This window comes from Pseudochaenichthys georgianus, chromosome 9 (assembly GCF_902827115.2).
Source record: "Pseudochaenichthys georgianus chromosome 9, fPseGeo1.2, whole genome shotgun sequence".
Classification (NCBI taxonomy): Eukaryota; Metazoa; Chordata; class Actinopteri; order Perciformes; family Channichthyidae; genus Pseudochaenichthys; species Pseudochaenichthys georgianus.
The window spans coordinates 10026974-10054616 of NC_047511.1; the positions used below are offsets into that span (position 1 = coordinate 10026974).

The following is a 27643-nucleotide window of genomic DNA, read 5'->3' on the forward strand; positions in this document are numbered from 1 at the left end:
ATAATCGCATCATTTCAAATCGCGATTTCGATTTAAAATCGATTAATCGTTCAGCCCTATTACTGAACCTAACAAGCTTGACATACTGAGATGTTCTGAATGGTTGCTGTCCAGCAGTGTTGTAGTCAAGTCACCAATTCACAAGTCCAAGTCACCTAGGGAGAGTCGGAGTCGAGTTCGAGTCATCATTACCTGTGTTCGAGTCCTAGTGTCCGAGTCGAGTCCGAGTCATCATTACCTCTGTCCGATTCCGAGTCACCCAAGGAGTGGTCGAGTCCGAGTCATCATTACCTGTATTCGAGTCCGAGTCCAAGTGCGAGTCACTCAAGAAGAGTCCAAGTCAAGTCAGAGTCACAAGTCTTCATGTATTAATCTTAGTGGATATGTATGTAGCTGTAGCTCCTCTACATTGCTTTTATCCTGTCACTTTATACTAATTTGTCTATTGAAATGCTGTGAAATGTGGCTACAATTCTTGTATAAAAGGGAGTGCAATAAACAGATGCCATCAGTTAGAGAGTCTGACCATCATTCAGCCAGAGACGCTATAATTACTATAATTACTATAATTACTATAGTGAATGTTTAAATTCTATCAATAAAGATTTAGCCCCAGAAAGCACATGGCTACTTGGCATGCAAAATGATGTCATTCTGCATGCTAAGTAGCCATGTGCTTTTGTGTTATCAACTGAATCTTTATTTATTGATTAGATCACTTTACTCTGATGATAGTGTTCAACCAACACATCCTCACTCCCAGGTCGGCCTATGTTGACGTTATGTCAAGTCCCCTGTGTCAGCTTTTTCCAACGCAAGGGGGAGGCCCTTAGCGTACATTTTCAACTTTCCGGGATGTCCACAGGCTTCTATATAGCTCCCTAAACGTATGTTGTAGACGACTTGAGATCGCGAGCGAATTCTACCCGCAGATCCATTCTCACAGCGTTTATCAACCTTTTTCTAACTCAATATCAAGCCACACTTATTGTTTTTACTTCTTTATTTTAATTGAATAATGTAGGACTTTTGTTGCCGTCAGTTATGGGGAGAGTAAGGGCTCAGAAAACTGAAATCTGTATTGTTTCATCATTTTTTCCTTCTAATTTTGTATTATTTTCTAAACCACACACTGTTATTTACTCAACAATAACACACAATTAATCCTTGTGTTTATTTATTTGTTTGATTAATAAACACAAGTTGGAGTCCGTCAGGACCGAGGGTCGGAGCAGTTCATAGTAGTTGCTTTAGTTTAGAGAATTTTACACCGGAAGTAAGTATTCTCTCCGCTTCGCTTGACAAACCCCGTGATAGTCCTCAAGCTCTGTGATTGGAGAGTGTGCTCCGAGGGTTACGCCGAGCGTCGAACAGCACTTGAAATGGGATGGAACCACGGCAGACTGTCCAAAACTGGATTTGAACGGGTCCACCGCGTCCCCCCCTCCCCCACCCCGTCCCCAGAACTACACATGCTGGCTATTGTGTGTTTCGCAACATGTTCTCCATCTATGGCACGTCTCTACTGGGAGTTGTAGTTTTAAAAGACGTTTTCGTATTTCCCATAATAAGAAGTTGCCAGTATTAAACTGTGTACATCCCTGGAGGTTTAGGGGATAGGAAACACTCCCATTTAAACCATATAATTAATAAATGGGTGAAAATTGCTTGTGCCCATAATGGGCAGCATTAATATATACCCACACGACAGCTAAGGTCAGAAGAGCTTTATTTAACAGCTGGTCTTATGTCTGTGACCCCTCCTGTTGTTCATTGATGATCCTGAAACATGCACTTGTCAAGGTTCAGAGGCACATTTTGCAAATATGGCAGTAGCCATCGATCATCTTAAGATAAGATATACTTTATTGATCCCAAGTTGGAAACATTTGCGTTACATCAGCATGTGTATAGTTGTAAATATCCAGTGGTGTTTATTTGTAAATCATTTAGTATAATCACACAAATTCTGTGTTTTATATTTAATAATTCTGTGTTCTTTATTTATTGAATGTTCAATACCTGACAAGGTCGGAGATGAACAACTTGGGTCACAGGTTCCTCAACAGTGCATCACAAGACATCTTTCAATATGTGTACCTCCACCATTAAACTGTCGTATTCTGCACATTTCTTATACTATCTACATACATCTTATAAGAGTATAATACATATGCATAATATCAGTTAAAATAAGTGCTTACACATACAGTAGTTAACATTGCAGGAAAGCAATATATTAGTACTTTGTCAGGCTTAATATTTATACCCCCAAAGCTTTTTTCTTATTCAAAATAAGACCTTAACCTATTAAAGTATTCTTTACACTCTCCAATCACAGAGCTTGAGGACTATCACGGGGCTTGTCAAGCGAAGCGGAGAGAATACTTACTTCCGGTGTAAAATTCTCTAAACTAAAGCAACTACTATGAGCTGCTCCGACCCTCGGTCCTGACGGACTCCAACTTGTGTTTATTAATCAAACAAATAAATAAACACAAGGATAATTGTGTGTTATTGTTGAGTAAATAACAGTGTGTGGTTTAGAAAAGAATACAAAATTAGAAGGAAAAAACGATGAAACAATACAGATTTCAGTTTTCTGAGCCCCTACTCTCCCCATAACTGACGGCAACAAAAGTCCTACATTATTCAATTAAAATAAAGAAGTAAAAACAATAAGTGTGGCTTGATATTGAGTAAGAAAAAGGTTGATAAACGCTGTGAGAATGGATCTGCGGGTAGCATTCGCTTGCGATCTCAAGTCGTCTACAACATACGTTTAAGGCCCTGTCACACTGTCCCAAAATTGACACCCGATGGACACACGATAAAGGAAATGTTCAAATTCGGCTGTGATCGTAGCAACATCGGGCCATTCGTGAGGGCATCTAAGCCATCGTATGACCGCCGGTGGAGTTTCTCAGGCTCCGGCAGCAACTTCGTGAGCGGCAACTTCGTAAGGCACTCATGAGGGCATCTTGTCAAATCGTGTCATCTTCGTGTTATCATCGGTGCATTCACATTCACTCTGATCAGGGCGAATGCCCGATGGCACCGAGGATAACAAGATGCCCTCACGATGGCCTTACGAAGGGCAAAATTGACACACTAATTCAACACGAAAATGAACCTTCGCAAGGTCCTTCGGCAATTTTTTGGCATGCCAAAGATTTTGCCACCGCTCACGAAGTTGCTGCCGGAGCCTGAGAAACTCCGCCAGCGGTCATACGATGGCTTAAGATGCCCTCACGAATGGCCCGATGTTGCTACGATCACAGCCGAAGTTGAACATTTCCTTTATCGTGTGTCCATCGGGTTGTTTTATTGCACAACAAAATCATGTAAATATATTATGTAAATAACCCAATTTGTGTTCTGTGAAACTAAAAAGGATATAATATATTATTTTGAAGGACAGTTGATAGGAAATTGTTGTTGTTATGGAAACAACATTACGGAGAAAACGTAATATTTTCTACATATAAAGACGGATAAAGTAAAGAACAAAGTCTGAAGATATCAGTACAGTATCATAGTACTGTAACATAATTGTTTTTGGTACTTTCATTCGTGTGTGGTTCGGGGCCATCTTCGTGCGAAATTCACAATTCCATATTCGTGTGTCCATCGGGTGTCAATTTCGGGACAGTGTGACAGGGCCTTTAGGGAGCTATATAGAAGCCTATGGACATCCGGGAAAGTTGAAAATGTACGCTAAGGGACGGGTGGCGCAGTGGTCTGTGCGTTTGATCATCAGATCAAGGGGGGCGTTGGAGAACTCCAGTTCGAAACCCGCTCCCGCCCCACTGCGTCAGGCCGTTGTGTCCTTGGGCAAGACACTTCACCCGAATTTGCTCCTGTGGGTATTGTCCACAGTACATGAGCATTACATGTATGTATGATCTGTATGTGTAATGTGTATTTGTAAAGCGCTTTGAGAGTCATTGATAAAGCGCTATAATAAATATAAGGATTATTATTATTATTATTATTAAGGGCCTCCCCCTTGCGTTGGAAAAATCAGACACAGGGGACTTGACATAACGTCAACATAGGCCGACCTGGGAGTGAGGATGTGTTGGTTCAACCTACCTACATGTCTGAACTCGATCCTTCGAGTAATGTGTTATGGAGCCTTCTCTTCAATCTTTGTTCCACATAACAAGCATTTTGCGCTGCTCTTTCCCAATGTCGAAGCAAAATCTGTGAAAGCATGATACAGTCTCTGGACATCTTTAGACTGGAATAGCGGGGCGCGCCCAGTACGTGAGTACATCTGACTCCAGACAGAACTTGCTCGAATCTGAGTCCAAGTCAGAGCGTCAATGTACAAGTCGAGTCTGAGTCATCGTGGGTGAAACATTCACGAGTCCGAGTTTGAGTCCGAAAATCGGCACTCGAGTACTCCATCTCTGCTATTCAGATGTCCTATTGATTTGCATATCATCATTGCAAACATCACGTATATGATTCTTCATCAATCATTCTGATTTATAGCCTTACAGGGCTGCTTCTGTGGATATGAACCATTTGACGTGTTATCTATCTATCTATCTAGAAAAACAATATTGTGTTGCTTTTCAGTTCTATTAAAAATAAGGAAACATTTATTGATTAGAGTGGTGCCATTAAATGATTTGGTGGTTTTTAACCTGCAGTTGTGTCTAGTTCAGTTTTAATCTCATTTACTGAAAATATGACAAATTTACCACACTAAATCGAGATGACTGCAAATCACAAAACAAGTTTGTTTAAAGCCAAGAAAAAGTAATGACTAACTGCTTAACAAATTGTGACTAGTCATACGGTGGGCATGCAGTGATGTTAGACCAGCCAAATGTCCCCAGAAACCTCAAGGTTATTCAGCTCCAGCATTCCTCCTTTTTAGCCATCACGCACTCTTTTTGTCAGGCTTCATTTGACACTGTTGTGAGATGCTGAATGTGTGCAACAAACAAAGCTCTTTTCATTCGCTTAGCAGCAGCAAAAACACACACACACACACCATGTATACATCACTTCAGGGGACATTACATTGACTTGCATGCGTTTCCTAGAGACTTATCCTAACCTTAACCATAACCAACACATGCCTAACCCTAACCCTTACCCTAACCCTAAACCTAACCAAGTCTTCACCCTAAAAGTAATGATTCCCCTCATGGGGACCTCCAATTTGTCCCCATAAGAGAGGCGAGTCCCCACACGTGACTATGTAAACCGATTTAGGTCCCTACAAGTATAGTAATGCTAGTACACACACACACACACACACACACACACACACACACACACACACACACAACACACACACACACACACACACACTCTCTCTCTCTCTCTCTCTCTCTCTCTCTCGCTCTCTCTCTCTCTCTCTCTCTCTCTCTCTCTCTCTCTCTCTCTCTCTCTCTCTCTCTCTCTCTCTCTCTCTCTCTCTCTCTCTCTCTCTCTCTCTCTTCTCTCTCTCTCTCTCTCTCTCTCTCTCTCTTGGCCTGAAACTCAACAGACAGAGACATTACCACTGGTACAGGAGACCAGAGAGATATAGAGGTTCAATAAAAGTTAAATAATTTAGAAAAATTGAACCTATTTTATCATAAACGATACCCTACACCATCATATTGATCAGGAAATAACAATAATTGCAACATAAACCAATGGCTGCAAGATCCCCCATCATTGATCATTTGTGTGTTTAAAAAAAAACACTAGATCTTTTGATGATGTCTTAAGGTACGATTAACTGTTTTAACAACCCCTTAATCACTATATTGCATTTTTAAGCATGCAGTTACTAAATAATGTTCCTGTTGTATTTGTTATATCTATCTAACCAAGATGCCAGAAGCCGCAGATAACCAAAACATGCTCACTGGACATGTCATGTCACATCTGCAGTGTATTTTTAAACATGGTAGAACTTTGACATCTGTTAGTTCAAGTTATGTTCCGCTTCCATAGCAGCACCAACATTTGAAGTTTGTTAAAAGAAAAAGAAATATCACAGAGATGGTAGAATAATGAGGTAATTGATGTGCTACTGCCTACATCATCCCATCCACTGAGTTACAATAGTGAAGCCTAATTTAACTTGACTATGGAATAAAGAAAGCGAGATCAAACCAAACCCCCAGGAAGTGAACTAGACATTGAAGCACATTGGGGCCAAACAGTGGTAATACACATGTTCTAGTCTGTGACATCAATTGGGCCCAAAAACACTTTGTCATTTTGACTGACATCGAGAAAGAGACATCTGTAAATTAGTTAGCTATTAACTACTAGATTGCATTCAATAAACACAAGTCCCACTGTGAGCGTATCCATCATGGTAAATTACCATCTCCTTGGCTGTGTCTCTGCCTGGATAGGGTGTGCCTCCACTTAGATATCGTCCTCCCTCCCAGGCTCAGACTTGATCCTGGAAGTACAGCCCTGATGACATAAAGGGGAGGATGTCCTTTGTTACAGCTTTGGTTTCCCTTTCCCTTCTCTGTGTGTTAGTTTCATAATTAGGCTAATTTCCCCAACCTACTCTACAAGATAATGACATACAAAAATGAGGGTTTTACAGAAGAACCCACTAAGTCTGTTTTTATGGAGGAAAATCAAAGCTAATTGGCTCTCACAAAAAGGCTCAGGGAATCCCAAGTATTGATGTGCATAGAAAACCCTGGTGTCTTTTCTCCTTTTCACTTTTTCAAGTCTTTTCTGTTTGAGTGGAAAGCAGCAGACACACCAAGTATGTTAGTTCCTGGTTTTATTTGTTGTACTTATAGCTGTTAAGCCTCAAATACATCATCATACAGTACCTTTGTTTCCCTTTCTCCCACACAAGCAAGGAGGAGATTTAAATAATGTAAGTGGTCAGTCCAATGGCAGGTTATTAATTCAAGCTAAAAGGCATACAAGCTCATATACATTAACATGTTGCTGAGTTATAGGTAGTTTGGTCTGGATTTTAAACTTTACATGACAAAAGACTGGTAGTTTTACTTTTTTTTCTTGCAAATAATAAGGATGCTTTTAGTCCACTTATTTTTGCTTACATTCTCTCATGATGTCTCCCACGGCACAGCTCCTTCTGATTGGCTTGTTGTAGCTAGGGGGCTCTGATGGTGCGTGGGAAATGAGATTTGATTGGCCAAGCTCAACTCCTTTGTTCCTGTTAACCCGTTATCCGATCTGATCTGCTGTAATCTGGTAATAACACAGATCCTACAGCTGTTATTGTTGTCTTGAAGGAAGATGGGCATATGAATTACTCTTTGCTGCCTGCTATGACATAAGGAACTGAACTATATAAAATATTACTTTTCAATCTGAGCATATTTTTGTCTTGGTTTTCTGTTCAGATATTTATGATAAATTCCTGCTAGTATATTTATGATAAATTCCAGCTAGTTTTTCTGCACGTATTTAAGAGTCCTATTATTGAGCTGAACCGGTGGAGGATGCATGCTTTCCTTTGGCTGTAGTGTTCGGCACAGTGGCCGAGTGTTTTCAATGGTCCTATTCACTGGTTTCTGTGCGTGTTCTTGAATACTTGAATAGTCTTGCAGCCCATTTTGCATCTTGAAAGAAACAGCATTGAGGCCAGCATCACAATAAACTATTCAGCGGCTGCGGGTCCACAAAATGTATAATGTTTCCCGTAGGAAAGTGACACATTTCTGATGTCATCTTTTGGCTCAGATTTACTGTTGCTTAACTTAATACAACACAAAAAAGGAGAAATCTGAGTGAATGAACTCTCATTGTGTGAACAATGTTAAATCTTATCAGGTTGGCAAGCTAAAGGGCCGTCATTGTATATTGAAATTAAGTGGAGGAGGGTGTCATTTAATTATTATTTTACACACTGATTTGTTAGAGGTTTCAACTGCTCTCTGAAAATAATTATCTTCAATACTTGCCCAAATTCGAAGAGATCCATCATTGCTTTTGGTAGCCAATTAAGGTCTCTTGACAAATGCCAGTAAAGATATTTGTTGTTTCACCTTACTGATTATTGTGTCATGACAGGACCTTCTGTAGCAAACGCAGAAATGACTTAATTGACTTAATATTTTATAAATAGGTTAATACAAATCTTTAAAATTGATTTTTGAAAGATATTAAAGCGTTGAGAATAGACTATCTTTTTGTATTGCATTTCAGAATCAAGAGAAGGTACTTCATAGAAATATCAGTTTGAAGTGAGAGCTTCCCTAGAAGTCCCACTTGGTACTGAATTAAATACAATTATTTTTATTTCCAAAATAAATCGTTTTTAGATAGAATCAAGTTTTCTTCCTTCAGTGAATTGCTGCCAAACTGCTTGGAGAGGTCTCTTCACAAAACCGTGGAAAATTATCTAGGCCTGTTGCTTTGTATTGACAGAGAATAGATGCCGCATCCTTTTGTGTGTGCTTGTGTGGTATGACTTGATTTTATACGTTTTTCTTTTTTGTTTGTTTGAAATGAGTAACACTTCCTTTTACCACGTCCCAAACTCAACTATCTAAAAGAGAACTGTGAGCACCTCCGCTCACTCCCAGGTTAAAAAGGACAGAAGGAGAAGGAGTCAGGTGAATACTTGTGGGTATTTATTCCAAAAATGATCATGCGCCACTCGAATAGCGCAGGCGCTGTGTGGGGTCGTCCTGATCAGACCCATTCTGTGGCCAGGAAATCCTCCCAGGAACCAGCCTAATGCAAGACAGACCAGAATCAGGTTACAGGCATGCTTCTTATAGAGAGCATAATTACCTGATTCAGCTGTCTGGTCTCCGGCCGAGCCACTCCCATCACTCCAGCAGCCGGCGTCCTAACCACACCCCGCTGCCACAAGAACATAACCTCATCAAACATTAGCCACTGTTAGCTTAGCCGTGGTGTACCTTGATGTAGTTTGTTTATAGCATTACGATAGCTTTTACTTCTGGCGATTGCATTTACACTTTAAAAATCAACACACTCTCACTCCATAATCGTCCAGGAGCGACGTTTGGTCAGTGTCCCGTGGCGTGCAGTTGTGACGCTCCTAGGCTTCTTCAGCGTCATAAAGGAACGCAAATAGCTTTCAACTGATTGCAATGTATTCCCATCTGCGGCGGGATTTGACGCTCATGGAAGCACGGCATTCGTTTGTGTCGGCTGCCCTTAAAGGCAATGTGAGCGTCCATTCCCATTGGATAACGGAGAATTGTACACCCGGAAGTAAGTATTCCCCTTACTGTCGATTGATTTTACAGTGATATCTGCACTACTCATCGACTAAAAAACACCAGATTATCCTTGTTAATTACACAACATTGATTGGTTTAAATTGTGTGCAATGCTTTCGTATTTTTCCCCTTCGATTCGGAGAAACAAATATTTTTTCGGAGTAAAGGATGGCAGAAGACACTACACTACCCAGAATCCCCAGCTATCGTTTGGACTACACCATGTGCTCTGTTTGATAGTCCTCAAGCTCTGTGATTGGAGAGTGTGCTCCGAGGGTTACGCCCGAGCCTCGAACAGCACTTGAAATGGGATGGAACCACGGCAGACTGTCCAAAACTGGATTTGAACATGTCCACCGCGTCCCCCCCTCCCCACCCCCAGAACTACACATGCTGGCTATTCTGTTTCGCAACATGTTCTCTATCTATGGCACGTCTCTACTGGGAGTTGTAGTTTTAAAAGACGTTTTCGTATTTCCCATAATAAGAAGTTGCCAGTATTAAACTGTGTACATCCCTGGAGGTTTAGGGGATAGGAAACACTCACATTTAAAACATATAATTAATAAATGGGTGAAAATTGCTTGTGCCCATAATGGGCAGCATTAATATATATACACACATGCCAGCTAAGGTCAGAAGAGCTTTATTTAACAGATGGTCTTATGTTTGTGAACCCTGTTGTTAATTGATAACATTACATTACATTAATTGATATGCCTGAAACATGCACTTGTCAAGGTTCAGAGGCAAATTTTGCAAATATGGCAGTAGCCATCGATCAGCTTAAGATAAGATATACTTTATTGATCCCAAGTTGGAACATTTGCGTTACATCAGCATGTGTAACAGTTGTAAATATGCAGTGGTGTTTATTTGTAAATCATTTAGGATAATCATACAAATTCTGTGTTTTATATTTAACAATTCTGTGTTCTTTATTTATTGATTGTTCAATACCTGACAAGGCCGGAGATGAAATATCTACATAGATCTTATAAGAGTATAATACATTATGTATAATATCAGTTCAAATAAGTGCTTCGACATAGTTAACATTGCTGGAGGTATGCACAAATATTGATAGATGTCTTGTAATGCACTATTGAGGAACCTGCGACCCAAGTTTTTAATTCAATGCATAATTACACCATAGTTGTGTAGGCCTATATGATATGTCAATAAACCTTAGAAAATCTTGAAATCTTGAAAGGGATGTGCAAAGTAGTCATTATATACAGTCTTTAATTAACTATTAGTAGAGAATAACGAGTAATGAATATACTTTATAGGGATCCTATTAATATCTAATAATAAATATAATACATTTCAATAACATGCTTTAACCACTAGGTGTCCCTTTATATCAGCTGTGCACCTTTATGGTGTAAATACAGCCTATCTACCAATTGGATCAAATATAAAAGTCAGCCGAATTAGTGTTAATACTGCAAGGAGACGCATTGTGTGAAAAGAAATGTAAGATGTTGTTTAATGGCTGATATATTTATGATCCACGTCACGTTTTCAGTTCCTCATGTTTGTCTAGAAGTCTTCTCATCAGGGCTCTATAATTACAGAACTACGGCAGATATGTAATATTTAATGCAGCCGAACCGTGTATTACAATGCCGTTATGTGATGACTTTCAAAGAGAAAAGCAAGCACAATCGGAATAAAGTATTTTTTTTTTTTTTTAAATGTTTTCGGTCTGTTTCCGGTATTTGTTAATGACGATGTGCTGTGAGATGTGAGACTGGAATTGCACAGGGGAAAATAACGTATCTTTAGATGCGGATTTTGTTAAACTAATATGTTTGCGCTGTGGACCAACACTATACATTGACGGGGAAGGGGGTAGCAATAAAGATAACACCATTAAACAGTTACACAACATAACAGAAATAATATCGATAGCAGCGTCCCTAGCAACCACCTTGGTAACAATGAAAACGTTCTATGGACGCAATTTCCTGAAGTAATCTTCATAATAACTAGCAAACTAAAGATTATGTACATCCACTGCACACATAATCTGAAATAACAACTCGCATCAAATGACATCAAAACGCATTTTAATGGCCAAACTAACTTTAAAATAGGCATTTTCCACCGAGAATAAAACGAAGTTCGGCCATGTTTTCTTTTTCTGCAGGGAGAAATTTGAAGATCACGTGACATAGACGCCAGCCATTGGAATGAATGGTGAAAAAAAACGGGGTTTGTCACATGGTGTAGTTCAAACGATAGCTGGGGATAGTGTAGTGTAGTGTCTTCTGCCATCCTTTACTCCGAAAAAATATTTGTTTCTCCGAATCGAAGGGGAAAAATACATAAGCATTGCACACAATTTAAACCAATCAATGTTGTGTAATTAACAAGGATAATCTGGTGTTTTTTAGTCGATGAGTAGTGCAGATATCACTGTAAAATCAATCGACAGTAAGGGGAATACTTACTTCCGTGTGTACAATTCTCCGTTATCCAATGAGAATGGACGCTCACATTGCCTTTAAGGGCAGCCGACACAAACGAATGCCGTGCTTCCATGAGCGTCAAATCCCGCCGCAGATGGGAATACATTGCAATCAGTTGAAAGCTATTTGCGTCCCTTTATGAAGCTGAAGGAGCCTAGGAGTGTCACAACTGCACGCCACGGACACTGACCAAACGTCACTCCTGGACGATTATGGAGTGAGAGTGTATTGTAAAAATCACAAAGTGGTGTTAATATGTCGCGATTATCCTGCTGAACAAAACATGTGAAGTATCATAAATGTGCATTTGCCACAGATTATATTTTCTGCAATATTCTCAAATCCAATGGAAGAATCCCATTGCTTTTTGTCCTGGATGCGCTTGCGATGCTAACTTCCAGGATAGCATACAACAATAAATCATGACTTCACCACTCCGTCGGAAACAAAAGTATACATTTAAAATCCCTTTAACTGGTCAAGACTAGTCATTTACTCACATTGCATTTCTTCTACAAATATATCCATAAGACAGGATAATACAAAGGACAGGAAGCCAACACTTTAAACTGTTATGCTAGTAGGCTTTATATATGTCCTCCCAATATTAACTGCCTTGTCTGGACTCCCATTACACAACCACACCTGCCTAACGCTGGAGCTAATCCCTTAAACCAATTTGAGTGTCCCTCCCTTGGTGTTAACATTGCCTGCACTCTTCATTTGAACCATTTAGCTAATCTTATTAATGTCACTTTCCACTGACCGGAACCATCCGACTTCACACACATTAGAAGTTACCCTGCTTTACATGAGTAAAAAGATTATCTGATAATATGAATGCTGGCTTTTGCTGTTAATTGCAGGCTTGTGCTTTTGTGTTATGTAACAAGAAGTACTTGGACTTTCTTAATAAAGTTAGGGTACTAAAATAAATAGTAGAATAAAGGGCTCTTTCTGGCCGTTACTAAATAATCTATACAAAGCAGTTTTTTTAAGTCATTATAGATAGCACATTTGAAAACAAAATACAACATAATAAACATTGGAATTTCCAGAATGATGACAATGTTAAAAGAGCAATGAGGCAATGCAGTAGATCCAACAATAAACAAATTGTCACAAATTTCCATTGATGGTGTTTTTGAATTGCTCGCTTTGGCAGATTTTCAAAAGCCTTACTATGGACAGAGAAAAGCAGACTTATTTTTCTTCTAAATTACTAGATATATGGTGTCCTGGCGATAATCGCGTTATGCGCATGTGCGATATTCACATCGCAGGACTTGCGATTTTTTTTTTCTTTTCTTCTTCTTTTTTTTTTTAGGAAGTGCGATATTGAGTAGGCAAATTAACTCAAACACGTCATGTTACAATTATTTTGCTGCTTGCTACAAAAGAAAAACTTGTGCGGCTCTCATGTCAGGGGTACTTGAGTGAGTGACATGCATGCTCTGCAATCATTCTTGATCAGATCACAGCAGGATAACCGAGCTAGCTCAGCTTGTTGCTCTGATAACTTAAGATCCAGAAGTCCGTGACTAAAATCCTTCATCCGGCTAAATATTGTTAAAAAAAATACCAATTGTATAGCATTAAAGTTCAAGAAAGGATGGTTTGCGGACAAAAAAAACTGTATTTTCTTATATCGCAGGGGAAGAACATATCGCAATGTCAGTTTTTTCCAATATCGTGCAGCCCTAGCACCGACAATAGATATCATGCCCACATTCATTTGAGCTTATAGCCGCTTTCACACCAAGTACTGAGCCGGTACTTGTCCCCGGTACTTTTTCCCCCCAAACTCTTAACTCCCTCGAACTGTCCTAGATCGCGTTCTGACCGGAATAAGTCCTTGAGGGAGGATTAGGCAAATGAAGCCGCTGACGTCACTTCTTCTTCTTCTGTTTTGGGTTCACAAAACTTTTCGGAGTTTTACGGGGCGTGGTTTGCAAATCGCCCAGCCAATCAGAAATTGTTAGTGTGGCCAACACACCCACGAACCATTTCCTCCTCAGGAAAGTACTACCTCGCTAGCAGGGACTATCTGGGGGTGAAAAGGTTCGCGCGATCTAGGGACTAGTTCCAGATCCTTTTTGGTGTGAAACCAAATCTCCCCCCTATCGGCCTAGTTCGGGGGGAAAAGTACTCCAGTGTGAAAGCGCCTAATAGTATAAAAGTCTCTCCCTGCTCTTAAAGGGGCCCTATTACTGTATGCTTCTTTGGGTTGTCTCTTTCCTGTACTATGCTATATAGGTTTTTGTACAAGTAAATGATCTGCAAAGGCTAACATCAACATCCCAAAGAGGTCCTCTCCCACACACTCTCCCCCCCCCCCCCCCCCCCCCCCCCCCCCCTTCCTGAAATGCCTTCATTGTAGTCCTTTGTTTACATCCGTAGCATATTGACATCACTAGGTAACAATCGCTCCAGCACTTTGTACGTTATTGCACTTTGTACTTGAGGTGGCCAGCTAAACAATCAGAGCAGACTGGGCTCTGGTTTCAGACAGAGGGTGAAAATAGGTGCTGCAGCACAGGCAGTACGAGAAAAATAAATACCATTTGAACATTAAAGCATGTAAACATGTCGCAGTAGAGGCACACAATGGAATTATGAAAACTGAAAATATGCATAATAGGGCCCCTTTAAACGGAATTAAATGTAAATAATACCACCAGTGTATGATAGAAGCTATTATTGTCCTGAGGCCTGTACGACGAAGCCGGTTCAACATAACCTGGATATGTTTGAGTTAGCCGGTTGGCCTAATCCCAAACATACGCTCTCTCGCTAAACGGTCCTACGACGCGGGTTATCAAGTAGATCGCTCAAGCCAGCCGTGCCCTATCTAGTTAGGTGCGCGTTCACATGAAAGGGGTGGTATCTGGAGCATTCGACCAATCACAAACATGGACAAGCGTACTGACAGCGCAGTCCCGATTTTTCCCTGAAGTTAGCCCACTAAGCGAAAATCCTGCTTCGTAGTACAGGCCTCTGGTCTGATTAGTCTACTCTACTGTACATCTTGTTGCCCTGTAATTGAAAAATAACAGGCATCGATACATCAGCAGCCAGTAAATTATTCCACCCCTGAGTGTCCATTAATCATATCACAGGTTGCAAACACGTTTTAATCAGCTCATTGAAATAAACAAATAATATACATTTTAGGGATTTATTTTAATTTAATTTAAGGTCTGCCAGATATCGGTGAGGGAAACGGTTGCTGTACCCTGTGTGTATCGGTATGTGTGTGTCATTCAGGGTGTATTATCTGAATATGGATGAGATCATAGCCTTGTTTAACAGTCGTGTGTGTGTGTGTGTGTGTGTGTGTGTGTGTGTGTGTGTGTGTGTGTGTGTGTGTGTGTGTGTGTGTGTGTGTGTGTGTGTGTGTGTGTGTGTGTGTGTGTGTGTGTGTGTGTGTGTGTGTGTGTGTGTGTGTGTGTGTGTGTGTGTGTGTGTGTGTGTGTGTGTGTGTGTGTGTGTGTGTGTGTGTGTGTGTGTGTGTGTGTGTGTGTGTGTGTGTGTGTGTGTGTGTGTGTGTGTGTGTGTGTGTCCACTTCACATGGTGCTGACTCACCCTGCTGCACAGACGAGACTGGAAGTAAAACGTTCTGTACGGTTACTGCAGCTATTTTAGCCGAGCATATATTAGTCACTTTAATATCTTATAATTAAAAGACGTTAAACACACAGAGAAATAGAAATATTGAAGCACAGACAATTAAAGACATTGAAATCTGGAATAAGATGATGTCAACAAAAGTCTTGGCATTGTTAATTCATCTCGACTGAAGTATAAACATTTAAAGAGGCCCTATTATGCTTTTTTGGGGTTTTCCCTTTCCTTTAGTGTGTTATAGGTGTTTGTGAATGGCCTGCCTGAAACATATCCATTGGATTCCTTTGTTTACGTCTGTGACATAGTGACATCCCAATGCAACACTGGCGCTTCTATTGACTAGTGTTCCAACATCTAAAAAGCAGTTGACCAATTATAACAGCCAGCTAAACAATCTGTCAGACATAGGGTGAGAAGAGGTGTTGCAGCACAGGCAGCAAAAGATAAATAAAATACAATAAGGAACCTGAAAATGAGCATAATATGTCCTTTTTAAATCAGCCATTGTTCAGTCAAGGGAAATGAAAAGCATTCAGCTCTTTTCACAGCAATGCCCTGATTTCCCATTAAGTCAAGCTAAGTTAGATTAGAACTATGAAATAGCAAACACCTTTTCCGTGACTGAAGGATATACAGCCACCAAGATAAAAACAATGATGAAACGTCTAATAAAAACAATCCATAAGAACCCTATCTGCGAAATAACCAAAGCAGGACCCCTGCCGGTCTTGTAGGTCAATGTATTGCTGTCTTTCCTGGACTCTACATTATTTACCATGTAGCCTGAAGCCTGTATGCGTGCTTTGGAACCTGCTTCTATAACATCTCTCCTCTCTGTCTCTTTGTGTTTTCCAGATGTACCACTCTGACCAAGGCGTTGACTTCCTGGACCTCTCCTTCTGTATCCTTGGCAGCCCTGCAGAACTGGGCCCAGCATACAGAAATTGAACACAAACCTCCACAAAACCACATATACACCATCCCCTTCAACCTGCTCTGCTCCTGCCTCACGCTCCTTCCTCCTGGACCATGGACAGCCTCCCTAAGCTGTCAGACGAGACCCTGATCGTGCGCCACATCCCCCTGGTTCACTGCCAGGTTTCAGGTGTGCGGAAGGTTGGCTGCGGGGGCCCACTGAAAAGGAGCAACCCGTTGATCCCACTGGAGAACCTGGGCTTGAGTCGCACCACTTCCCTTCCAGAGAGAGACATCCTTCAGAGAGAGGCACTCCTCTTCAGCAGCCTGATCCAGACCTCCAGCGGCTCCTGGGCATCCCACAACAGGGGGAGAGATAGGAAAGTCGGAGGGAGAGGAGGCAGCACAGCAAGTGATAATTCATCGTTTACCTCGAGTAATTCTGACGACCAGCTGATTACAGCTCACACATTACCGCGAGTCAAACCGAGGAACAGGAATCCATTGCGTCACAATCCCTTCCTCCTGAATACCGAAGATGAGGATGAAGAAGAGGAGGAGGAGGAGGATGGGGACAACCTCAGTGGTTATCTTGAAGACTCCTCTTTTCACCTTCACAGTGACATAAACTCTGCTCACGATGACCAGATGGCTTCTTTCCATTTACACAACTTTGCTTCTGAGCCCTTCCTCTTGCACCGGTCAGTTGGTGGAAGCAGTGGGGAGTCCCGCAGGGCAGAAGCCTCGGACCTCTCCACCCAACTGGAGGACATTCTAGGACTGGACAGCCAGCTGCGCCTCGGCAGCAGCGGTTCCAACATGTCCATGGATTGTGGAGAGCAAGACTGGGGCGAAGACGATGGAGAGGATGAAGATCATCCTATGAGGTGTGGACGGAGCTGCTCCAGCTCCTCCGTGCGACAGTGCTCCTGCTGTGCTCTCAGCCAGAACTACCCCCAGCATTTCCCCGAATCCTTCTCAGAGCCTTTCTCGGAGTGCCAGCAAGGCTACGGCAGCGACTCCTCGTGCAACAGCTCGGATGGCGTGCTCGTGAACTTCAGTGCCATTTACAACAAGATGAACAACAGCATTCCCGAGAAGCCGCCGGTCTCTGGGCACACCAACCTCAACAGCTCCACAGACCACTCGCGCACCTCGTCTGTGTCTGATCCTCCAGGGAACAAGAGAGACTCAACCGGAGGGGCCTTCTATCTAGACCTTCACACCTCGCCAACGGAGCCTCCCTCGTCACAGCAACAACCCTTCCCTCTGATCCATGAGCCGCACTTGTCCACCTCCTCCACCTGCTCCTGTGCTGTAGAGCACCAAGGGGTTCTTGATCTCGACGCCAACTGCAACTCTTACCAGCCTCCACATTCTGGGTCGTCTGAAGACTTCGTGTCCTGTCTCCAGAGTCAGGCAAGCCAAGTTGTCGCCACACAAAATTACTACAAGCTGGTCACCTGTGACCTTTCGTCCCAGTCGTCCCCGAGCCCTGCAGGCTCCTCGGTCAACAGCTGCTCCGATGAGCACAGCAAAGGCAGCCCCACCCCGACCCAACCCAATGAGTACTTCCTGTTCAGGCAAAGAGCTGACGAAGAGGGTGTGGAAGAAGAAGATGAAGATGTGGAGTCTTCTAGGGTGAGTAGAGAATCCTACTTCACTGGTTTTATTCGGTACATTAACTTGTATTTTCAGTGATTGGCACATATAATAAGATGTGTGCAATACCTATCAACCCCAAAACCGTAAAATAAGACAACCTAGTCAGTTCTTTTATGAGCTGCCTCTCTCAGAAAACACATCTGAATATAGAGACCACCATCAGATAAATGTTTCTTGCAAGCCAATCAGAGCATACTGATTGCTGGCCCATATTTCCTCAAGGGCCACTAAAAGAGACACAACTGAGTGTCCTGGATGTAAGATCGGCCTGAACCATTTACAGCACACTGGACAAGTAGCATGAACACTGCAAACACTAAAGGCCCTGTGACAATGACAATCACCCTGAACTTAAAATAGCCATGACACTGACACAGTAACACAGTGCCAATGGCTCACTTTAGATCACAGCCACTGTCTGGGCTGATCTGATATCATGTCTGAGGATTATGTTTAGTACTGTTGAGCTAAAGGGTATTATTTCTAGTCTATAAAAGTGTCAATGCAAATCTAGCGTGCTAGCAGTTCAGTACATTGGCTGTGTATTAGTGTATTTGACTTTTAGGGGTATGAATCTGAAGTTTGTATCAACATGAGACAATCAAATTGACCCATTTAACAAGAACAAAACTGACCTCATGTTGTTCACTATAAAGCGCCACAAATGGTCACGTTTAAGTGCAGATGTTTTTTCCAATGAACACTTTTTAAATAAGGGCACGTCTTAAAGAAGATGATATCGACATTTTCACTTTGCACCAACGGTATTGGATCGTTGATCATTCAACCCATATATCTTCTTCCCTTGTTCAATTTAGCGAGATGATGATGATGATGATGATGTTGATAATGAAGAAGAGGACGAAGAGAAGAAAAACCAGCAGGCAGTCGGTGGGACTGAAGCTGCTCCTACCGTGATCCAAGGCCAGGTGTACGTCAACATCTCCCCTCCAGCGGTTGACCGGGGTCTCATCGGAGCCTCCTCTGAAAGCCGCCCCCGCTCTCGCAGCTACGACCGCAACCTGGACAAGTGTCCAGCGCCTCGGCCCGGGTCTCTGGAGCGTATGTTGAGCTGCCCAGTGCGGCTCAGCGAGGGCGCTGCCCCCGCCCCGCCTCCTCCTCCAAGAGTCACCTCTTTCGCGGAGATCGCCAGAAGCAAGCGGAGAAACGGAGCATCGGGGGGGTCGCCTCCACTGAAGGGAGCTGCAGACCCTTTCTCCTCCACTTACTCCACCCACTCCCACTCCTCCTTGGATTTCTCTCCGATCCTGGAGCAGCGTGTGGAGGTTGACAGTAACAGCCTGTCACCTGTACCCTTCACCAGATGTTACAGTCAGGGCAGCGGCATTGAGCGACACCTGGAGGGGGCAAGGGACACCCGTACTAACGTTGAAGGTATGTTACTGACTTGTTAGTCATTTTTTTGGGTAAAGAAATACTTTGCTATTTGTTAGCAAACAATTGCTTATTTACACCGACTCCTGAGAAAAAGATGGAGCGCTTTAGTTGCTGGCCGTGAAAACAATCACAATAGACTCCTAAGATCTCAGGAGAGCTCCGCCGTTGGATGGTGATGGTTCGCTGTGGATTACTACATCACTACAAGCAACCCTTTTTAGATCATGCAAATTCATTTTAAACTTCTTCAAGATTTAAAATAAATTCTGATCAGTGGAGATTTGAACTTTACTCATAAAGTTAAAGCTGTGCAATATGTTAGAAAACATACATATTTGTCCATTAGTGCTTTCACTACAAGCTACATGTATTGCTTCATCTGCGTCTGCTTCAGTCAATAATAACTAATGAACTATAACTGCTTCGCTCATTTGAAAATAACCCGTGCAGTGGGTTAACAGATAGTCATTTATGGAGAAATGTGTCTCTTGAACCTCTTCTTCGATTCAGTGGTCCTCTTGGGGTTTTAAGCACTGTTGATGTTGTTGTTGGTTGAATGCAAGTCGCAAAACATCTAAAATATTGATTCTGAGGAAAACTCTAATTATTTACATGCTGACAATATTATTCTCACATACAAACAAATTATGTTGTAAAGGGCAATTAATCCCATTGTATCGAAATTGCAATATTCAAGTGTAATATTTTTAAAATATGTGAAAATATCAATCTTCATTAGTTATTTTAGCGCTGCAGAGGAGTCGAATCACAATTAGTTATTTTAGTGCTGCAGAGGAGTCGAATCACAACTAGTTATTTTTAGAATAACGCCTTGCGCAGGGGGCCTCGCCCAGAGGGCCTCAGCTGCTGTGCGCAGTTCTCCGCGCACCCCCCGCTGACACGCGAGAGTGAGAGGTGACAAGGGGAGCACGTATGTAACCCGACACCGTTGCAATGAATCGACATCTGACCAATCACGGCTTTGATACGGCCACTGGTGCAGGTGAAGAGATGTCGGTGAAAAGACAGTTTCAGTCCGGCGCAAGCAAGAGGGAAAATTAAGTCAAATTGCCAATTGCCATATTAAAACATCAGCTGCAATTCACAACATGAAGAAGGCAGTCTCTGCAGAGCATATAGGCTAATGGAGATGCAGTTATTTCCAGCATTCTTTACTTAACATTCATTCAAGTATGTGATGCCTTGTATCTGCTAATGCACAGGAGGAAGAGTGATACACTGTCTGTCTAGTTGGCTTACATAACAACTAAAGTTTACAGCCTAAAAAACATGGAGCATTGTTTCCCCTTTTATTCATTTGTATGTCATTTTACATCTCACAATGTCGCTTGGGGCCCCAAGTTGGCCAGGGGCGGCCCTGCGTGTGCCAGCATGTATACATGTTCTTGGAGCAGAGTGTGTTTCCTCAGCTCAGGACTGAAGTGGGCCGAACGTTCCCTGAATAACAATCAGAGGAGAGGAGATAAAGGTGCTGAGGTCTACATCAAACGATTTTTGGCTAATAAAATTAGCCTACAGTAGAGACACTTTACAGCAAATACAACAGCACAGATTGTTCAGAATATCAGTATGAGAAAAACGACACCCTCTGTCCTTAGACCCTCTATCCTTAGACCCTCACATCGTACAAGGAAACACTTCCAGAGAAAACCCACAGTTTAAGGGAACGTGGGAGAAACCTCAGGGAGAGCAGCAGAGGAGGGATCCCTCTCCCAGGACGGACAGACATGCAATAGATGCCGTGGGTAAATCGAAGAGATAATACATTTTACAGCATATAGACCGAATGTTAGGAAATGCATGTGTCTGTAATAAGAAGATGAATCCACGAGGATGTCAGCTACAATCCTGAGGAAGCCATCAGGGAAGCAGCATGACGAGACCCAAGGCAGGACCGCAGAGACAGGTTCAGCCACGACCCGAAGTCCACGACTTAATCCAGAACTCAGGAAAGAGGATCCAGGACACAGGACTACAGCAAGAGGATCAGCCTCGACTCCGGATCCCGGCGTAGATATAGACAGAAAACAAGAAAAGATTTGGCTGGGTTAATCGGAACAAGAGAATACACAGACACAGACAGCCAGACGGAAGAACAAGCACTCCCTTATAATAGGTTAAGGGCAAAGGGTAGCAAGTAAGAGAGTAAGAAACATAGGTGGAGAGGCACACTAGGGAACAAGGTCCCCACTGGAGCCTTAGTTGGAGTCCGTCAGGGTCAGCAGCGTTTGCATGCGTGTGTTTAATTATCATCAGAGAAGCCTGTAGACCAAGGGAAGTTTAGAGAAAGTTACAGAAGCCTATTACAGACTTCTTTTGAATGCATATCAAACAATCTTCCATTGTGTCATGGCGCAGGAATGAGTCTGAAAACCAGGACATGTGTTGCCACATTAGGTTCCCTCTGCTCAAAGTCAACGGTTTTGATTTGATGCCTGAAATAAGATCTTCGGTTAACACATCGGAGAGATTTTTACATTTTGGTCCACAACATAAAATACGTCATTTAATAACACACTCGTAAATGTCCAAAGTTTCGATGTGTCATTAAAACGGCGGTTAAAATGCGACAACAAGATGTCATCTCGCTGAACATTAGCCACTTTTAGCTTAGTGTTTTAATTGTAGTGATTGCATTTATACTTCAATAATCATTGTGGTGTTAATATGTGGAGATTATCCTGCTGAACATAACGTTTCATAAACCGATCTTATTTTCCATTATATTTGAAAATATAATGGAAAAATCCCATTGCTTTTGTGAAAAGGAGGCCTTTGCAATGGTAACTTCCGGGTCTGCCTACAACAAAGACATCATCACTGCAGCACTCTATTATTTAAGAATCAATACAGTATCACTTAACATGATATTATGATACTGAAGTGTATTCTTATTTTCTTGTCCCCTTATTTCTTTGAAAATAGAAACTAAAACTAAACTAATTGTATTAGGGAGCTCAATAGCCGAAATAAAGATTGAGATCAATATCAGTGTAAAAAGATATCACATTTCTTCTCAGTGATTTCTGCGTCACTGAACTGCTGAAAGACGATGCATTATTTATTATCAAAGACTTCACCAGCATTAAAATAAAAACATGCATCGAGAGGACGAATATTGTAATTCTTGGTAAATACAATATGTTTATCAAGAACTACAACAATATAATATCATATACTTCATTAAACAGCAAAATCCTTTTTTTCTGTTGCGTGGAACCAAAATCCCAAAAGTTATTATTTTCTTAATGTGGTCAGTTTGTGTCGGAACAGAGACCAACCTCACCTTATGAAGCTCAGTCTCAGTTGCCTGCGTTGTCTGTGTGGTTAGATAAACACACGCATATACACCATACTTGCCAACCCTCCCGATTTTCGTGGGAGACTCCCGATTTCATTGCCCTCTCCCGGTTTCCTCTCCGGGTCATATTTCTCCCGCGTTTCTCCCGATTTCTGACAAAATCAGATTTACTCAGGACTGTTTCCACTCGGACTTTAATACAGCGACACCATTGTTTGGTTTCCATGGTAGCGCATCTCTTTAGTAGCGCACGCAACTGAAAGTCTGAGAGGGTGAGGAAGATAGTCACAGAACAAGAATCGACAACACGACCCTCCTTTCCTATAAAATACAGGTCCAGCCCATATGCTCCATCAAGGATGGCCAGGCAGTGCACTTACAACTACAATAAGCATGTGGTTTTGAAATGCTCCCGATTTCTGAGGTCTCAAGGTTAGCAAGTATGATATACACACACTTTCTCACACACACAAACACACACACACACACACACACACACACACACACACACACACACACACACACACACACACACACACACACACACACACACACACACACACACACACACACACACACACACACACACACACACACACACACACACACACACACACACACACACGAGTGCTTGGAATTCCATTGGAATAAGACCAAGGACAGTTAAGAGTGTATGCACCATGAGAGGAATGTCCCATAGAGCTGCAGCTGTCCTCTTTCACACTCCAAAATCATCTTAAGGACATTTGAAGAAAGAAAATCTCTTTTTATAAAAATTAATTTTGATGTTAATTTATTAAATTAAAGAGAATCTATTATGCTTTTGGGGGTTTTCCCTTTCCTGTAGTGTGTAATGTAGGTAAATGTTCTGCAAATACTAAAATCTCAAAGTTTCCTCTTCCACACACTACCCCCACCTTCCTAAAAACGCCTTGATTGTAGTCCTTTGTTTACTTCCGCAACATGGTGACATCACTACAAAACACTTGGCTTCTTTTGGTTAGCGCTGCAACTTATTGTATGTGATAGGGTAAAGGGTGGGACAATTCCGACACATCTCTAATGGCGCATTTCCACTATAGTGCGGAGCTCGCTTTAAGCGTGCCGAGCCGTGCGGGGCCCGTTTTTGGTTGCGTTTCCACTTGGCATAGTTCCGGCTAGCGGGTACTATTTCACAGTTTTTCTGGCCCCATAAAATAGAGGTTCTTTCGGGCCAACAACCAGGCTGAGTCGGGCTGAGCATGCTAAACTAGAGAGAGAATCGCTGGCAAGGGGGCTACAACTACAACAAGATGAAGATATTTGACCGTGATTTAATTGTAATACACGTTTCAAAATGATGCCGAAGTAACAACATACTGATACTGGTTAGTAAAAACCATGAATTAATGCTTTGACAAGTCTGCAGACAGACGGCAGAGAAACACCTTTTAAAATGGTTGTTTTCTGAATGGAGATTGGCTAAGCTAACGCAGTATATGCTCCGACCGTCCACACTCACAACAACGGCCTACAGACATAAATAAACCAGCGACTGTATTCGCCATGACACAGACAGTCTGTGGTTTGTACTTGTTTAACTGTTGTCTAGTTTCTGAACAGATATGAGGAGCTGTGAGCTCTGAGTGCTAACAGCTAACGGCTGTGTTGTTTTTCTGTGGTTCTCATTGAAGATGACGTCACGGCTCCGCCTACACTGCGTTACTATAGTTACTACCCCAGCTACTAAACTGTGATGGAAACGCAGCATAAAGTGAGCCTGTCCTAACAAGGCCTAACTATACCGTACTAAGGCGAGCGAGGCCCTGCAGTGGAAATGCGCCATAAGTGATTGACCAATCACAACAGAGCCGGCCAGCTAACCAATCAGAGCAGACTGGGCTCTGGTTTCAGACAGAGGGTGAAAAGAGGTGCTGCAGCACAGGCAGTATTAGAAAAATAAAGAGCTTTTTGAACATTAAAGCTTGTAAACACGTCACAGTAAAGGAACAAAATACAAATATGAACCTGAACATTATTAGGGAGGCGTGTGGCGTAGTGGGTTGTCCGTAGGTGTTCGGATCAGGGGGTCACAGGTTCAAACCCCGCTGCAGTCAGCTTCTAACAAGTAACATGTAATGTATTATAATAGGCCCTCTTTAATTAAAATGTTTCTTACATAATGAAAAATATATCTGAAAGCAGGCAATGCAAACCCAAAAACAAAGTATAACATTCAATCACAAATGGAAAGAAACTATGAACACACGAGTAATTCTTTAAGCAAAAGATCACTAGAATTAGCTTTTCAAATGTTAATATTTACTGACTGTGTCCTACTGTATGTTAGCAAACTGGAAACCTTTGGGTTTTAAAGACACTTGAAAATATCTGGATTTCATTCATTATTTTCAACTACTGTTCTTACATTTTATACCAGGACAATTGTGCATGCTAAGTGAGGCTCTTATTATCACATTCCCTCTAAAGTAATTAAACATTGAAATAAACCAACAGTTATTTAGCTAACTAATAACGGCTGCTTAATGTGCTCTTTTTTCATCAGTGCAGCTGTTTGAACAAAATACAATTTAAGGGCTTTCTATAATTGTATTAAAACCGTCTTGTGAGTAGACTGGGGCAGTGAGAATAACAAATAAGGACTGTAAATGGAAGACAAGGGAAGAATTGATGAAGATATTTGAGGAAATATGTCTCTCATGCCTCAAAAACATCCTCTTCAGTTTTGTCATTCTGTCTTCATATGGACTGTGATGATTTAAGATTATAATGAGAGGCTGTGCAGCAACATATATTATTCATCAGACTTCACTTGCTGCGTTGTTGCACCGCAGCGCGCAGGCCTCTTTAAAAGCCTTCGAGAGGCAGCTCGCTCGCTAATGATGCTAACATGAAGCTGTGAAGGAAAGGGAAAAGCCTTGGCTGTCTAATGGACTCATCTGTGAGAGAGGAGAGAAGCCGGAGGGGAAGAGGGACGGCAGGGAAGTAGCAGAGGGGGAAGGGAGGCGGGGGGGGAAACAAGATTTTAAAAAATGGAGGGATGACGGAGCAGATCCAACAGAGACAGAGAGGGAGTGTTCCTGTCCTCCATCCCCAGTGAGAGATGAGGCCTGCTGGGTGTGTAGTTCCTCCCTCCTCCACCATGCTCCTACTCTGCTCCTACTGCTGCTCAATGTCGCCCCCTTTGGCCAAGACACATCACCGCACCCAGCTCAGGTGGCATCGGTGGGCCGGGCTTAGGGTGACAAACAGCTTGCGCAACACCGCTGACGTCTCATGCTCTTCTGTCTGCACTGGATCAAGAACACGCACAGTAAAACACACAGACTGTGGTAGAGAAGAAGTGCAGAAAAAGGCTTCTCCTTGCTTGTGTGTCTCCTGACGCCTTGCCTTCAGGTGTGTGTGTGTGTGTGTGTGTGTGTGTGTGTGTGTGTGTGTGTGTGTGTGTGTGTGTGTGTGTGTGTGTGTGTGTGTGTGTGTGTGTGTGTGTGTGTGTGTGTGTGTGTGTGTGTGTGTGTGTGTGTGTGTGTGTGTGTGTGTGTGTGTGTGTGTGTGTGTGTGTGTGTGTGTGTGTGTGTGTGATCATGGGCCTGTCAGAGCATTGTTAGACCGTGGTATGGTTGTCTGTTATCAGGGCTATTGAGCTTTGTGACTCATGACTGGGCAGTTTTCTGTTGCCTGTGTAATGTTAGTTTCAATTATAGTCTGTAACCTGCCTAATCAAACCTGTCTACCCACCAGATCCAGCTTCTGAAATGTTTGAATCCGTGCAAATTGAAATTATGTTTGGGTTTTACATTAATGCTTGGATATAAGGTGTTTGACTTGGACTGTAGGACTTTGTGTGTCATTTATTTAATTTGATTTTACAAAATGTTGTCAGAATAAAAGGCTTTTTTTATTTTATTTTTTAAACTAACAAGGCTTTTTTCCTTTTCCACTCCATCTTTTCTCCAACTGTGCTAACCTAGGTGGCCTCTCCAGTTCCTCTGAAAGCCGTCCTGTGGTGGTTCGCTACACCAAGGACCAGCGGCCCACCACCCTCCCCATCCAGCCCTTCACCTTCCACCACCAGTTCGCCTCCAAGCCCCCGCAGCCGAAGCCTCTGCTGCCCCTGCTCACAGGCTACGTCTCTGAGATGCAGGCCCGCTCCGGCTCCCGCTCCGGGTCCCGCTCCGGCTCCAGCTCTGGCTCCGGAGGTCCGGCGGGGGAGGAAAGTGAAGATGCAGAAGAGAATGTTCACCGGTACCAAGGGTGTGCCGCAGCCCCTCCACCTGGAGCGGTCCGACCCTCACCTCTCGGGAGCTACTCCCCTGTGCGGCTGCAGGGGGTGCCCAACTCCGGGTCCTGCTCCACCTGCACCCCCAGCCCTCAGCCCACACACAGCCTGTCCTGCCCCCTGCACAGCCCGCCCACAGGAAAGCACGGAGGGGGCTCAGGACCATTACTGCCCACCCCTCCATCTCCATCCCTGGGGGTGAAGAGAGGGAATATGCCCCCAATGCTGCCAGCGGTGCAGGGACACTGTTTCCATCATGGAGCGCTGCAGAGTTTACCGGCTCTTCATAGCGACTCGCTGAGCCCGCTGGGATGTGTGGACTCTCAAGTGGAGGGAAGCAAAGGGTCCGGAGCCAGGACACAAAATGGTAGGTCCCACAAGATGATTTAAAACTATATATTCAGGGGGTGTTCTCATTGAATAAGCATCGTATTTTGTTATAGATCCTTCCTGACTATTTGACAAAAAAAGAAAAGAAGACCATAACAGCAGGCCTGGACTTGAGTCGGCCTAAATTGCCGATTTTCATGACTCGTGCCTCGCCTCGGACTCTCACACTGATGACTAGGATTTGAACTCGGACTCGTGAATTCTCGCACACGATTACACCGACTTGTACATTGATTGTCGGTCTTGCACTCTAATTCAGGCACGTTTTGTGTTGTGCACATCTGCCCCAGATATACTCTGCCCAAAGTGCGGGTACCTGCGAATTCACCTGCAAACCGCGCCCCCCCCAACTATTCC

General features: G+C 42.7%; 1 protein-coding gene across 4 annotated transcripts in view; it reads left to right on the forward strand.

Annotated features, from left to right (window-relative positions):
* rusc2 (RUN and SH3 domain containing 2) overlaps nt 1-27643 on the forward strand; it is a 54728-nt gene that overhangs the window by 16454 nt on the left and 10631 nt on the right. For all 4 annotated transcript variants that reach the window (XM_034090946.1, XM_034090947.1, XM_034090948.1 and 1 more), the window contains exons 2-4: nt 16173-17873; nt 18716-19292; nt 26589-27263. In XM_034090946.1, coding sequence (XP_033946837.1) covers nt 16347-17873; nt 18716-19292; nt 26589-27263 — 2779 coding nt within the window. In that variant the 5' untranslated portion in view covers nt 16173-16346. The remainder of the gene's footprint in view (nt 1-16172; nt 17874-18715; nt 19293-26588; nt 27264-27643) is intronic.